This window comes from Coptis chinensis, chromosome 4, assembly GCF_015680905.1.
Source record: "Coptis chinensis isolate HL-2020 chromosome 4, ASM1568090v1, whole genome shotgun sequence".
Classification (NCBI taxonomy): domain Eukaryota; kingdom Viridiplantae; phylum Streptophyta; class Magnoliopsida; order Ranunculales; family Ranunculaceae; genus Coptis; species Coptis chinensis.
In genome coordinates this window covers 85,733,048-85,749,026 of record NC_141459.1, presented here as the reverse complement: position 1 = coordinate 85,749,026, position 15,979 = coordinate 85,733,048, and the positions used below count along the sequence as shown (strand labels likewise).

Genomic DNA, 15,979 nt, shown 5'->3' with positions numbered 1-15,979 from the left:
TTGTAAGTAAATTAACATTAGAGATGATGACCCAGATTTAATCTAAATGGTTTAAAATTAATTCCTCATATTCCCGATACATTATCTAGACCTATTAATTGTCAATATGGTGTAATTATGTGTTGCTCTTGTAGCACCACCAACCCTGAGTGCTTCACCGTCACACTAATTAAGCAGCTTCACAACCCGTATGAGGTTCTTGAAGAGGTGTTCTTCTGGCTAATCACATATATATATATATATACGGATTGTGCTAATACGGTTGACATACTTGTATTACAAGTTTGCGGATAAGATCAAGGAGAAGCTAACATTATAATCCCTGTGAACGGTGTTTTGAATTTCCACGCCTAGTTGAATACACGTCAGTACAACAGTTGAATCATACATTCGTACATACGCTTGTTGTCTTATTATACAATGATTATGATGATGATGAAGTACACTGTATAATCTGACCCCTCCTCAATTTTCTCTCTGTCTACTGTGTGACCTCTATATAATAACCATCAAACATTTTGCCCCCCACACACAACACTCACCTAAATAACCGCTCTCCTCTCTCTCTCTCTCTGTTCCATATTAATAATTAATAAAATAAACAAAAATAAAATCTAAGAAAAAGTCAAACGAAAAAATAAATAAAGATAAGAACAGAGAAGAGATTTTTTTTTTTTTTTTTTTTCTTCAATCAATCTTGTTTAATTTAATTAATGGATTCTGATCTTTGGACATCTCGTCTTGCTGCAGCTAAACGCCAATACAATTTACAGCATCACCATACCTCACAATTAGGTACTTTATTTGATTTGATGTTGAAACGATTGATTTCAGCTGTTAATTTCATGTTTTGATTTTATGAATTAGATCGATTAAGTATCGATGATTTCGAGGTAGATGAAGAAGTTCGTCCGGATTTTGCTTGCCCATATTGTTTTGAAGATTATGATATTGCATCTCTATGTGCTCATTTAGAAGATGAGCATCCATTCGAGTCGAAAGTCACTGTAAGTTCTTTTTTGGAATATTATTTTATTGATTGTGTGATGCTTGGATTGAAATGATTTGGTTATTGGTGTTTTTTTTTTTTTTTTTAATGTAAAGTTTAGATCTTTTGTTTGTTAATTTGGTTTGATGAGGTGTGTGTTTATTTGACTGCAAGCAATATGTACGGATTGATATTGTTATTTGGTAAAGGATCGGCTCGGTTTCAAGATGATTGTAGTATTCACAAACACAATATGAATATCCAGTGTTGAAAATTGTGAATATAGGTGTGTTCCCTACTTCTTTTGATTCGATAAATGACAAAGTGTGCAGTGTTTTCAAAATAGATTATGGAAAAAAGAGATGTTATTTAGCTGTATGGATCAGATGTGCGTCACGTGTTTGGCCAATAAACAACCAAGAAGAAAAGATGCAGAGCTTCCCACTTGAGGATTGGCCAACACTTGAAATTTAATTGGAAAATTGTAGAGTGAACCCAGGTCAACATGTTCAATCAATCACATATGGTGTGCAAATGAGGTACTCTCATGTCACAGGGATATTCCATCGTTCAGGTGTATTGATGCGAATGGGAGACCCATATTAAATGTGACTGTGGTTCTTATCATAAGATATCATCTTTCCTCAAGTGCGTATAATACATATGTTTCTGTGGCTGTTGTTTATGTTATCAGTGTGTTCTGATCTCTAGTATCTCGAGTTATCAGTTTTTTGCAATGTGCTCACTCCTCAATCATTTTCTTGTTGGTGATTTATATGACTTGCTAGATATTGGTTTAATTGCGGTGTAATACATTCCTTGCCTGGTTATGGGGTCAATGTCAAATTTTCAGTTCTGAGGTTATTTATATCATCTCAATTCTCACATCATTCTCAGCTTCCATATGACATGCATGTATAACAGCATAAGAATAAAAAAAAAAAAAAAAAAAAAAAATCCTTGGTGGAACTTACTTAGGGTCAGAAGACAGAAATTCGTTGTAGTCTTTGTGACTACCATGAAAAAGGTAGAACACCTTTTGCAACTTAATGGACACTGGATACGATGATGAAAGTAGGAGACAATAAGTATTGTTGGGGGGGAGGGGATAAGAATCCCTTTAAAAGCATATTTCTGTTCCAGATATGGAAACTAGCGATCCTTTTTCCTAGTACTATATCCCCAAGCTGAATTTCTCTCTCCCCCCATACCTCCCGCGAAGACGACTCCAAAACAGGATATAAGGTCATAAGTCACAACTAATAGAACCAAGGAACAAGCAAGTGGTTGATATCCCTATTTCAGACTTTCATGACTTCTAGCAATCTAGCGAGGTTATTGTATAAAACCTATAGTGCCTGAAACAATGAGAAACTTTGTCTCAGAAGACATATTGAGAGATCGAAGAATCAAGAAAAGAAGTTTACATGGTTTGTGTGTAATGGTAAATGAGAATGGAGAGAGGTCACTTTACTTCATATATTCGTCTACTGTAAAGTTGTTGACTATTAATTAGAGAAGAATAGGAACAAAGCTGAAGGCATTCACCACATTGCGTATTTGTGCAAATGGAACTACTGCACTCATGTTTTTGTCAATGCCCTATCTAGAAATCTATACCTTGACAGCGTGTTTTCTGAAAGTAGGGAGTGTTAGGTTTCTGGTATAGTAAATATATAATGCCAAAAACTGTTCATGTTCTAGATACAGAAAGAGGGGGTACTCAAAATCAGAAGAAACCGAAGTAAAATAACTCTTACTTGTGGTTCCGCTCTTTGGTTTGTAATTATGGCTGTGGCTTTTTTCTGAGCTCGGTGGTGGTAGTTATCTCTACTCTTAGAAGGGTCATGGAGGCATTTTTCCCATTGCTATTTTTATATAGTTCCAATATTACCCATACCACTTCACCAATATATTAAAGTTGGTTAACAATATTGGCTGAGAGAGAGAGATAAGGAACCCACTATGTGCTGAAACAAATGACTTGTGTAGGGCCGAATACAAAGGCATCACAATCATCTAAGTAAATTTAGTGAAGCCCAACCCAATTACACGGACTATTGGAGTCAATTTGAATGGCGTTAAATTTTCACTACTAGGGGTTAGTGGGCTTAGAAACAAATAAGCATATGCTATGAGTTAGTTGACTGCTCAATATGGTCAGAGGCCCAGACACCCACTACGCTTAATCCCCCCGGTCCCACATTTATGCATCCCTCAAAGTTAATGATCAAAGAACATGTGCGATCATTTTGCTAGTTGTCTCCCCCCCTCTACAATTGGATTTAATGTAATCAGTTATTTTTTGCCCTCATTACTTTTCCTTTTACTTGCAGGTATGCCCCATTTGCTCTGTAAAAGTTACGAGAGACATGCTAAATCATATAACGCTGCAACATGGACACTTATTCAAGATATCCTTTTTGTAGATTATTTATGCCATACATGACTTTTGAACTTCCATTTTTCCACACCAGTGTGTAAAAATTATTTTTAGTACCTAAGACGGTTTTCTAAAGAAGTAAGAACTGTGAGAATTCCTGAAAAAAATTGAAAAGAAATGAAGAAGACGTGTTTATTCATCCCTTCTTTTTGTTTTTTGAAAAGTATGGTTGGAAAAAACAATTAACTGGCGAGATGAATGAGAAGGTTTAAGCGATCAAGTAAAACTCTGTAGATGTGTCTTTGGTTTGAAAAAGACCAGATAGGTATAAATGTTGGACAAAAAAAGGATAGTGATTATATAAAGAATAATAAATAAACCTAATTTTCTATTTTCTGGTTTCCATTTCATTATAAAAAGATGAGGAGAATGCCTCCCGTGGTCTTGAGTCATACTTCTTGAATCACACGCCCGAAGTATGTGTGGCATAAGTTTTATATAGTCAAGGGACTCGAGGCACAAGCCAATACCTTAACCCACCACCTCAAATTGAGGACTTCTGTTTTTTTTCAAACATTCTGCTACACGAAGAGTCAGTTTAGTTTTGCTGTGTGGAAATAAATTAACATAAAATCTGCTTTGTTAGTGATTGATGTGGTTCCTGAATGCATATTGTCTTAGCTTTAGCGAGTGGAATATTCCGGTAATGTTTGCCTTGACCAAGTATTACGTGCAGAGGCGTAGAAGATTACGTAGAGTTGCTCTTCCTAATAGTCAGGCATTGTCCCTTCTGGGACGGGATCTCCGTGAGGCTCATCTACATGCGCTTTTAGGAGGAAGTGGATATCGTTCAAGTAGTGCAAATGCAACTAATGCAGCCACTGATTCCTTCCTTTCATCACTTGTTTTGAACTTTCCTTCATCTGAAGTGGAGGACATTTCAAAATCTGCGGTCTTGAGTGCTGAAGATACTTCTGCAAAGAATGTAATCTCGAAACCAATATGGAAAACAAGGTACTAGTCTTTGCTTTCAAGGTTTCCCTTTAATGTCTATCTTACTCCTGTTGTGATTTTAGTGTTATTTCTCAAGAAAATACAAATTAGAGATTGTAAGTTGTTATATAAAAGTATAAAACACTTCTCAGCCATCTATATAACATGGAGCAGCGGTGTGGGGAACACTGCCCATTGATAACGCTGCTCCAATGTTTATGTTCTTCTTCTTACATGGAGCTTCAAACATTCTTTGGGTTGTGTGCTGTTTTGTTAAGAAGAGACTACCCATAGGATTTCATCCAATGGTCAACATTCAACAAAGACTGCTCAAAGGTCTAATAGACAAGAAAGGCACACAGGCCTAACTAGATAATGTGATAATGGGCTGGGCCAGAGGCCAGAGCATCCACTAGTTTCTTATAGTAGTTACTCAGAGGATGGAAGGTTTCATTCTCCCATACAGTTTATAGATCAAAATAGCTGAAGATTACACCTTCTGGGATGATTAATATGCATTTGGTTGTCATCTTACTTGATGGTGGGAATTAACACATATTTTTCTACTGGAGTATATTACGCATTTACGCTCTAAAAAAATTGTGTTCAGTCAACTTGATTTTTCCTTCCATAATGTGCTAAGCTGCTAAGCTGCTAACTTCAAATTTTAAATTATCTTCCTACACACAATAATACAAAGACATCTAATCCTTTCAAATTATTCCAGAATGACCCTGTTACAGAAATCTAGTAGACACTTTTTTACACTTCCCTAGCAACATACCACAATTTGTTCAAGCAAGTCAGTCTTGAACTATTATTTACTATTGCTGACATGATTCTTTTACTGTGCTTTCTTGTATAATTACTTTTACGTTTCTATACTGTTACACGAACTTAGAATGCTAAACATTGTTAAAGTTAACTTTGCTTGTATAACTCGGCAAAACTGTTCCTAATTTTTACACCTTGTTATGTTACTGTGGCAGACATATTTTTACACATCTCCAAGATATCTAAGTTTATTCGAGCATTCACTCTTCGGCTATTATTTACATGTTGACATGATTCTACAAGCCAAATTACTTCTATAACTACCTTATGTTTTTATAATGTCACAGAAATGTTACTTTGCCAGAGTTTCTTCAAGTTATATGTTTTGTGGAGTCGGTATTATGGATGTCTCGAAATGTTGACTTTGTGGGTGCCAGTGTTTTTACCCTTTTGGAACCTTGCTTCTGCAATTATGTTGCATCAAATGCTTTTTGAATACATTGAAGGCTCGAACTATTCACTATTTTTCTGGAAAGTGCTTAACTAACAGAGCGGCAATTTGTTTTTCTGCCAATTTTTGGACTGAATATTTGTGGTGTTTTACAATTTGTTCATTTGTTCTCATAAAAACGTCTACCTAACACCATCTCTTCAAAACCAAGTGGTCTTGATCTTATTAATCGTAATGGAGTGGTACACTGGTTGTGCTTAGCTCCGTGACTGATTTTGGTCATAGCTCATGGAAACCTCATTTAATCTGATTATCGTAACTACCAAGACCTGGTGCTTAACTCATTTGTCATCTCCAGTTTCACACTAGACTGAAAATGTCTCAGTCTACTTTCTAACCGTCCTCTTTCTTTTTTCTCCTTGCAGTTTTGACCCTTCTTTGAGTTATGAAGAGCGGGAACAGAAGATGAGGCAAGCTACCGTGAGAGCTGGCTTTGTGCAAGACCTGATTGTCTCCACTCTATTTAGCGACTAGTATAATCAGGAGTTCATCACAAATATCTGGTAAATGATCTACTCTGTTATCCTGATTAGAGGCATTAATGGGGTCCTTAGTGTTAGGTGCAATACATTTGGACAGCCCAATTGCCCTAGTAAGGACGTTTATTGAGGCAGTAAGATTGAGTGGCTGGAGGTATTCTATCCGTTTCTGCTGTCTCTTGATTAGAGAGATATGTATTTATTTTGAAAGAACTGGATGGTATACCGCTATTCTGGGATTGACCATCTTAATGTTTCTGTCTTCCTAATAATCTATTTTATGCATTCGACAATTCTTTTTCCAGATTTCTTTACCTGAAGGCTTGTTGGACAATTCTTTTTCCCGATTTCTTTACTTGTAGGCTTGTAACCTTGTAGGCCATGTGATTGATTTCCTTGATTTTACTATTTCGCAATGTTTGATGTATGATGTGGTCTTAAACTCTTAATGTTGTTTTTGTTATATGTTTTTGTTTTATTGTAAAAAAACGTAAAGAAGGGCTGTCTCAGCCTGTCTGAATTTTATTTAGGATTTATTTCCAAAGAGACAATCAACCGAAGTTCTTTTATTCCTTTTCACTCCCAATTTCTGAAATAAATAGGGATCGCGAAAAAACAAAAAACCAAGTAGAAGTTTAAAAGAAGGAATACCGAGGGACAATTGCCTAAGATTTTTTATTCTTTTGGGGTTTCGGAGGTAAGCAAAGCCATTACCTTTATCCGTTAGTTACTTTTGTTTTGTGTCTAAACCTGTGTAGTTAAATTACTACTCAGTTGCTACATTTGAAGAGCTAGTAGGTGTGGCATTAATGGGCGATTTTTTATATAACTATATTTCTTTACAAATATTTATTAAATATATTTAATTTTAAAATACCAACAATAATAGAACCAATTAAGAATCCAATCAATTAATAAATAATTAAAATATTTAATTAATTAAAATAAATTTGATTAAAGTATAGAATTTTACGAAGCTAATCCGCATGTATTAATTGGCTGAGTTTATCGTGGAGTCGTATTTTATTTTGCTAAGTCAGCTTAAACGGATACAGATGAGAATACTATAAAAAAAAAGAAAGAAAGATACATATGATAATTGCAGATGAGAATACTATAAAAAAAAAGAAAGAAAGATACATATGAGAATATAATTGCAGATGAGAATACTATAAAAAAAAAGAAAGAAAGATACATATGAGAATACTAGCATGATGCATGTGCTCTGCACATGATGTTTAGTAGTTGAGTCTAAATGACATAATTATCTTTATTATTATTACAAATTTACTTTAATATTTTGATAGGATATTTTGTAATTTAATCAAATGAATATGGGCAGTTCCGTCCAAATAAAATGGTTGAAGAGACCAAGAGTTATCTAAAAAAATATTAAAATACTGTTGTGGGACTGTAGATAACAGCCTCGTTCTTTAAAGAATTTTAGATATGTATCTTTCTTTTTTTTTTTTATAGTATTCTCATCTGCAATTATATTCTCATATCTATAAAAAAAAAAAAAAAAAAAGATACATATCTATTCTACGTTGTAATGAGGCGTAGGAGAGTGAGCTGGAGAGCTGTGGAAAATCCGTGCGCACAAAAGACAATTTCATTTATATTTTTTCGGACATTTTTGTCCCCAGCATCCATCTAAAATTACAATAGAGTCAGCGAAATATTATTGTAATATTGAAGAGCTTGTAAAGGCTAAAAGGTAAATATGAAAGCTGACTTGATAATTGGCGTGGGCCAACTTTTTGATTGAGTTGTCTCAATCAAGATAATCTCTTTAGACTATTCTGTCCTTATTTGGCATCTTAAATTACAAAATAAATATTTAGATATCATACTAATAATTGGTATACTTTAGGGGCAAAAACGTCTTAAGATTTTTGTTAAAAAATTTGGCAAAACAAACGAATTGTGTATAGACGCGTGGCGTAGCCACGTGCTCAAAACTAGTGAGAATATAATTGGGCACTGGCCGGTCTATTGCCGATAGAGGACCCCAGTCCTCATATCTCAGAAGTTACGTTATTACGGAGTGTTAGAAATATTTTTGTTAAAAAAGATTCAAAAATTGATAGGGATCAAGGATTTAACGCCACGGCCAAGACCGATTACCAACTGCACATTCGTTTAATCTGCTCGTTGACCTCTCCAATCAACACATGTGCGGCGGTAATCCCCACAAAAATGAACTTGGTAAATAGTTATAAAGTCCTCAAATGAAGAGTATTGTTAACTTAGCAGTCATGGACATAGTACAAAATATCAGGATATGGGTATTTATCGATATTCAATTTTTGGATATGTATCGTGAATATATCCTTCTCTTTGGAGATATTTGACATTGTTTCACATGCAAATATTGTAGATATATCCAAAATATCGACAAATATCGTAGATATTGTGGATATTTCTTGATATATCATGATACATTATTTATATTTATTTCAAATATAATTGTAAATATTAAATAAAATTGTTATATACACAAAATATCTCTAAATATCTCCAAATATCATAAATATCACAAATACCGTCGAAATATCACCGATATTTACAGTCATATATATCTCTAATCATATCGTGATATTTATATATCTTTCTCTGAAATCTGGATAGATATCTCTAAATATCGCGATATATCGAAATATTTTGTACTATGGTCATGGATACTTAATAGAATTCATAAGTAGGTAAACTGTGTAGGAGAGTAGCCACATAAGACCTTGGATATTCCTTTAAGTATGTCTTCATGTGAGATATTTGTAAAGTATTAGTACTATGATATTTGTATACGGGAGGATTCTATGTGCTGCCTTCGCCATTGATTTAAGCTATTGAAATCCACCTATTCAAGCTATAAATAGGAGGTGAATTTTGGCTAGTAAACCATCTTAAAACAAGTTTGAGTTTAGGTCGATCGAGTTGAGTAAAAAACAACTTATTAGATTATGAGAAATCGGTGTTGAACCATAAGAGTTTCTTTGTTGTATCAACGACCAACTATGGAATCAAATTGTTAAATTATGAAAAGATATAGGTATTGGTCCTATCTAACTACGACATGTTGAATATTGATTTTTGGGTGTTAATTTTTTTATAAGCGATGATTTATTTTGATTTGGGTCTCCTCAGTCCTCACTACAATCGAAACTGAATCATTTCAGGAGTGTAGGTACAATAATGGGAGTTTTCAAGTTTAGTGATCGGCCTAAACGCCAAGATTTTATTACTCTTACATTATCAGATTACAACCCTTCTACGTGATAATGAAAAAGACAACTCATAGCTTTTATCAGATTTTTCGACATGTAACAATTCGTGCCACTTATCATAAAAGTTGCATCTTATCATTAAAAGAAGCTTTATTTATGCTTATTATGAATACTCGAAGATGCTATGAAAAAATCAATGTCAACGTCAAAGTCAAATGTCAAAGGTCAAGAACTCCAAATCAGAGAGCTGAAAGTCAAGTCCTTAATTCAAAAGACCATAGATAAATGTCCTTGACACAAAAGAAGACTTTCTCTAAATCTATTTTGATCAAGAAGAAATCAAAAAGGAAAAGGAAAAAGGAAAAACATAAAGCAAATGGTGAGGTGTCTCAAATGTAATGGGAGGGAAGAAATCAGTTTTTTGTAAAAGTAAGAGTATAAAAACCAAAAGTTAGAGAGAGAGAATGCACCTAGACTTATTCTAGTGTCATGTAGGATTTATTTTCTAGTCATTTTCATTCAAGTCATTTACTTTTTGTTCTTCATTTTTAATCAAGTTGTTTACTTTTTGTTTTTCATCCAATCAATCATTTCTTTCTTTGTTATTCTTTCTTTTAATCAATCATTTCCTTTCTTTCAAGTTTGTTTTCCTACAATTTAAACAACTTAGTCTTTTCAAGCTTATTCAATACAATAGAGTTAACCAATACAAGTTCTAAACTAAAGAAATCTACATTCCTTTCTTCTAAAACTCCTAATCATTCAAGCTCCAAACAATTTATGGTGAACCACACTTCAAAACACTTTGAATCCACCACTACTACAACTTCAAATGGTGCCGCCGTCATGGATTGAAAGAGCAAGGATGCTTGGCTGAGCATCTAAGGAAGGAAGCATCACTCTCACCTTTTCATTTCTTATTTTCCTAATTTTCGTTGATTTATTTTGTTATTTTTCATTAATGATCTACTTTCTTGCAAATCAAGGTTCGAGATCTACATGTTTGGAGAAGAGTCAAGCCGCAAAATGAATGACAGAGCAACTTTGTTTGATCGACCACAAGTGACCGCGTGGGCTTACCATCCCCAGCCGGAAGGGCTGACCGCCTAACCACCTCCACACACCGGTGGTTGGTTTTTTCACAGTTCAGTCGTTTTCAGTGTGTGGTTGTACTGTGAAACTCAGATTTTGTAATAGAGTAGTATAAATTAGTGGACTTTATTGTAATAGATAGAGACAAAAAAAAAAAGAGTTTTTGATTAGTTATTTGGATTGATGTGAGTGGAACACTTGGTTGAAGTGACAACTTACCAAGGGTTAGAGTTTTCATTGCCTTGGGAAATTCAAGTGTGCGAGGCGAGTTGTGAATCATACGCTCGCGCATTTTGAATCAACATGGTAATCAACACTCTAATTATGTTTAGCTATAGTTAATCTAGGTAATCTACCTAATTTAGTTGATCTATTAGATTAGTATTAGTGTTAGTTTACTTTTATATTTTGGGCCCTTGAAGGCAAAGTTGTTTAATTATCAAAAACCCGGATTGTGGGCTTTTTAAGTGGACCTTTTTTGTAACCTAAAACAGGAGAACACTTAAACGGTTGGGCCTGATTCTTAGATCACCCGCCAACTAACGCCGCCTTTTCCTTAAGCAGCATGTAAGCATGGCTTGAGAGGTAAATTCTAAACCTCCTCAAAACTCATGTAAGAGGATATCTTGGGTGTTCAAGCATGCTTACATGATTATTTGAAATTTAATTTCCACACTGCAATTTACATTCATGCATAAGGCTGAACCCGAGCCACATAACAACCATTGGGAAGTCATTCCCCAATGTAGATAAATCAGACGATGCTTGATTCTTGAAGCCCTAGACTAAAAAAATAAATTAAAATCAATCAACTAGAGCCCAAAGTAGTCACGTTCCTCTAGAAAAGGACAAAAATATAGCCATAAAGATTTAGAGTAATCGCTACTAGATTCCTAGGACCAACTACCTTCCTCACTCCCTCCCCCGATTTATCGTGAGTGAGATTCTTGGTAGCACACCACTTAGTGAAGTGACTACCTACTCTTATGAGCTGTCTAGTAGAGCCATCATAGTCTCGCGCCCAATTGTTCCTTTGAACATGACATATAGTGAAGTGACTACCTACTCTTATGAGCCGTCTAGTAGAGCCATCATAGTCTCGCGCCCAATTGTTTCTTTGAACAGGACATAGTAAATTATAGACTAAGCAAAGTTTTAAGAACTCCAAACTTGCAAAAACAAATTTCGATTGTCTGAGTATACCTTGCATCGTTTGCGCATGTTAGGATAGTTTTGCTTTCTTGCTAAAAGTGCATGATAATGCGTTCACGCACTACAAGTATTAGCGAGAATAAAACTTACTCACATAGGATAGCACGTCATCTTAGACAATCTCCAATTTCTCGTCCTATTAAGATGGGCGACGAAGTAGTGCAAGCGGAAGAGCCTCTCTCCAACTTCTACACACCATTGTAAGATGGGCCTCCATCTTGTATACGACTCACACCGCTCACGAGCGATTTTGCATTCCACCAAACGTGTTCAATCTTCTACTCATCTTCCAAGGGTTTGAACACAAGTTACCATATGAATATCTGCGTCAGATACATAAAGTATGCAATACTTTCCACCATCCGGGCGTCACCAACGATCAAGTGAAGCTACAAGTGTTTTCTTTCACTCTAGCTGGTAAGAGTCACGCTTGGCTTCTTTCTAAGAAGCCCGATTCTTTTGATACATGGGAAAAGGTTGTGTTCTCCTTCATGAAGAAGTACTTTCTGCCGAAGAAAACAGGAAAGATAAGAAGCAAGATACAGTTCTTCAGACAGAGTCCAAGTGAGACATTTTCCGAAGCATGGGATAAATTCTCTGACCTACTCTATTCATGTCATCACCATAAACTAGAAAAATTTACTCTTATCCAATGTTTCTTCAAAGATTTTCTCCAAGAACACAAAGTAACCCTCGACATCATAACTAATGATAATTTTTTGGATAAAGGTGCAACCGAAGCTTTAACTTTTCTTGAAAACCAAGCTGAAAATACTACCCATTGAGGCGACATAAACTGATGTGGACATCAGTATGGTCAAGCCCATGGGTCGCGAGCCCACTAGTTTAAATTATTCTATTTTAGTTGTTGACACATGTCGTGTTTCTATTGGTTTATAGTTTTTAGGATTAGTATAAATAATGGGCTTGTAATCAGGGTTCAGGGAGTTGTGTTATTGAGAATATTTCAGAGAGAAATAAAGATTTTTTTTAGTTTTAGTTGTTTCGCTTAATTCAAAATAGATTTGATAAACCAAGCTTCGCCAGTTTAATCTACATCATTTGGTATCGAGCACCTAATCGCTCCCGAAAGTAAAATCCAATTTCCTTTTTCTTATTCGCTTTAATTTTTCGTTATTCGTTCATCGGTAATCGCTCACTCCGCGAAACACCGCTCATTAGGAACACTATTCATCGCTAAGTTCAATTCAAAATTAATCTTCGTCTTTGTCTTCTTTCAAGATCAAAGTTTTAATTTTTATGCCGTATATCAAGAAACCAGAGATGGAACACCTAGAAGAAAATTATCGTGGTTTGAATGCCAAGTTTGAAGCTATGCAAGAAGCCTTGATGCTTCTAGTGCCCAACAACAAAATTCTGTGGTTTTTCCGTATTAGTTTACCTTTTCAAGAAATTGGCCACAGTTCCACCATTAATGGCACCTTCTCAAAGTTTTCAGACACCGCCAGTTTCTATGCCATTCGGCTATTATTCAGATCTCTATCAGCAACAGATGATGTCTCAGGGTTATTCTCCTTATTATCAGTCTTGGAATCCTAGTCAATATCAATATGTGCCACAGTATGTGCCTAACCCTAATCTGGGATATGTGCTTATTCCAAGCTATCCTTAACAAGAATTTTCTAGGTTACAGACAGCTCCAGCGCCGCAGGGTCTTGAAGTGGTAGTTGCGCCTATTGTGATTACAGTAGTCTCGCCTCCTACCTTGGTCACTACTACTGCACCAACATACACTACAGTAATTCCAGCACCCACAGATACTGTCTTGCTAAAACAGGTTGCAGACCAATACCAACCACTGCGTCCTTTTGATGTTCGGTCTAGTCACTCGACTCCTCACCAAGGTCTTACTGATACAGTTACAACAGCAAGCTAGAAACGAGTTGAACAATGGCTCCAGCATGACCATCCAATCGAGGTTCCTCCATTAGTTCGTGAACTTTTTAATCTTCCAGCTGTTATTCCTCCTCAGCGTGGGGGAAGACCTAATTCTATGCCAGGTTTACCACAACTCCAACCATTGAAGCGATTTGTTCCCCCTCAGAGACAACATGTTATTGTACAATCGCAAGTGTAACCTGTGGGCCACCATCAGCTACACGGTCTACCGCCAGTAAATAACATGCAGGAAGGTCCTTTTATTCAAATGAAGCACTTGGGTGTTGATTATGGCATGGCTCCTAGAGGACGTGGTCATGGCGGTGCAAATAGAGGCAGGGGTGGTCGACCACCTCATACTCAGCATGTTCCCCCTTGGCAAGCTCAACTTCCTCCACCACCACTCAGGCGACATGCTAGTGATACTCTCTCTCTTTCTTCTGACAATGATTCTTCAAACGATAGTGCGCCTACAACTGGTAATCGTGTACCTACTGATTTAAATATTGTTGATCACTTAATTCGTTTGTTAGAAAAAAAAATAATCATGGTGATATTAAGATTGATGTACCTGAGTTTGATGGGAAGATGGATCCTGATGTGTTTGTGGATTAGTTGACTCGAATTGAAAAGATTTTTGAATACAAGAGTATTTCGGGTGCCAAGTATACAAGAGTTTGTTCCTAATAATTATGAGCGTGATTTGTTTAATCGCCTACATAATTTGCGGAAAAACTTGTCTACTGTTCAAGTATACACTGAAGCTTTCAATCTGCTATGCACTCGCCTAAATATGACTGAGATCGAAGAATTCAAGGTCCATAGATATGTCAATGGCTTACAGAAACACATTCAAGTTGATTTGTCCTTTGTTGATATTCAAATGCAGAACTTATACTAGAAAGTCAGAAGATCTCCACAAGTCGTCCAATTCATCATCATCTTCTATTGCTCTATCACCTGTTAGTACTGTCTATACTACAGTTCATTCTGTCAGTGCATTTTCTGCATCTAGGAAGTGTTTTGAGTGTGGTGTTATTGGCCACATTGTTGCTGAATGCCCAAAGAAAATGAAACGCCCTGTTTTCTTCGCAGAAGGAGATGACGATATTGGAGAGGTTACTAAGGAACCACCTGACACTATTCCAGATTTCCAGCATGAAGCTTTATTAGTTTTTCCCGCTTCTAATGCACCACCATTATAGTTTGTGGACAAACTCTTTCAACTTGGGGAGAGTGATGTGGACATCAGTATGGTCAAGCCCATGGGTCGCGAGCCCACTAGTTTAAGTTATTTTGTTTTAGTTGTTGAGACATGTCGTGTTCCTAGTGGTTTATAATTTTTAGGATTAGTATAAATAATGGGCTTGTAATTAGGGTTTAGGGAGTTGTGTTATTGAGAATATTTCAGAGAGAAATAAAGATTTGTTTTAGTTTTAGTTGTTTTGTTTAATTCAAGAGTAGACTTGATAAACTGAAGCTTCCGCCAGTTTAATCTACATCATAAACAATTCCAGAATAGCCCAACCCAGTACATTTAAGGCTAGTGGTATTTTTTAGGTGAAATCCGATCCAGAAATCAAAACTTTAATCGAAACCTTCACAAGAAAGATAGATGCCCTCACAACCAAACAAAAAGACCAAATCCATCATCCTGTCATGAACATAAATACCTCACCATGCAATTTATGTCTAAGCTTAAATCATATAGATGTCACATGTCCCTTGATCACAAACCTATCATCACTTCAACCAGAAGAAGTATGTGTTTTCAATGTACCAAATGCACCATGGAGACAACATCCAAACTTCGCATGGACAAACTTTCCACAAACCCAACCACCTCCAGGTTTCAACAAACCGCCAAATACATTCAGATAAAGACAATATACCTATAACAATCAGAACAGAGCATTGGTTTCATCCCAATTTAACCAGAACTACCAAAACCCATCTGTCAACAACCAAAGAGACCTAGTTTCCATTACACCATCAACTAGTGTCCAAACAGATTAGCCCACCGAGATAATACTATTTGTCATGCAACAGCAAACCCAAATTCTAGCCTTCATGCAACAATCTCTGAACTTGTTATCCTAAGGCAAAACCCAAAAAGGTGTGTTCCCAGGACAAGCTATTCCAAACCTTAAACTAATAAGCACAGCCTTTGAAACAACAAGTGACGTGAACGAAGCTGGAGAGCAAAAACTTCCTTCATGATCATCCTATCTGCGAGGATTAAATCCTTTTTTCCATGATGTATTCCTTCCCCTTTCCATTCTATCTTTTGCTTTAAAAGGAATACATCAATAAGGTAACCGGACCACTCCACTTGGAATGTGTGGTTGTAAGTGCCGGAGCCTTAGTCCACATATATCTCGCATATTCTTTGTAAAACACTTTTTACTAATCGTTTGAGTA

The 15,979-nt window shown here is 36.0% G+C and overlaps 1 protein-coding gene across 2 annotated transcripts; it reads left to right on the top strand.

The window, feature by feature from the left end:
- The first annotated feature begins 526 nt into the window (after positions 1-526).
- Positions 527-6,421, top strand: LOC147505305 (protein DEHYDRATION-INDUCED 19-like). Of its 2 annotated transcripts, none has more exons than XM_086557892.1 (5): positions 527-795; positions 898-1,007; positions 3,325-3,402; positions 4,102-4,385; positions 6,015-6,421. In XM_086557892.1, exons 1-5 carry the CDS (start codon positions 714-716, stop codon positions 6,121-6,123), a joined length of 663 nt encoding a protein of 220 aa, XP_086414018.1. In that variant the 5' UTR covers positions 527-713; the 3' UTR covers positions 6,124-6,421. The 2 variants fall into 2 exon arrangements, with proteins under 2 accessions (XP_086414018.1, XP_086414017.1); XM_086557891.1 differs by having other exon boundaries at positions 868-1,007.
- The last annotated feature ends 9,558 nt before the right edge of the window (positions 6,422-15,979 follow it).

Coding starts and splice junctions, on each gene's coding strand:
- LOC147505305 (XM_086557891.1), top strand. CDS start 714: ATGGATTCTGATCTTTGGACATCTCGTCTTGCTGCAGCTAAACGCCAA. Junction 796..867: donor TCACCATACCTCACAATTAG/GTACTTTATTTG, acceptor TTTATGAATTAG/ATCGATTAAGTATCGATGAT. Junction 1,008..3,324: donor CATTCGAGTCGAAAGTCACT/GTAAGTTCTTTT, acceptor TTTTACTTGCAG/GTATGCCCCATTTGCTCTGT.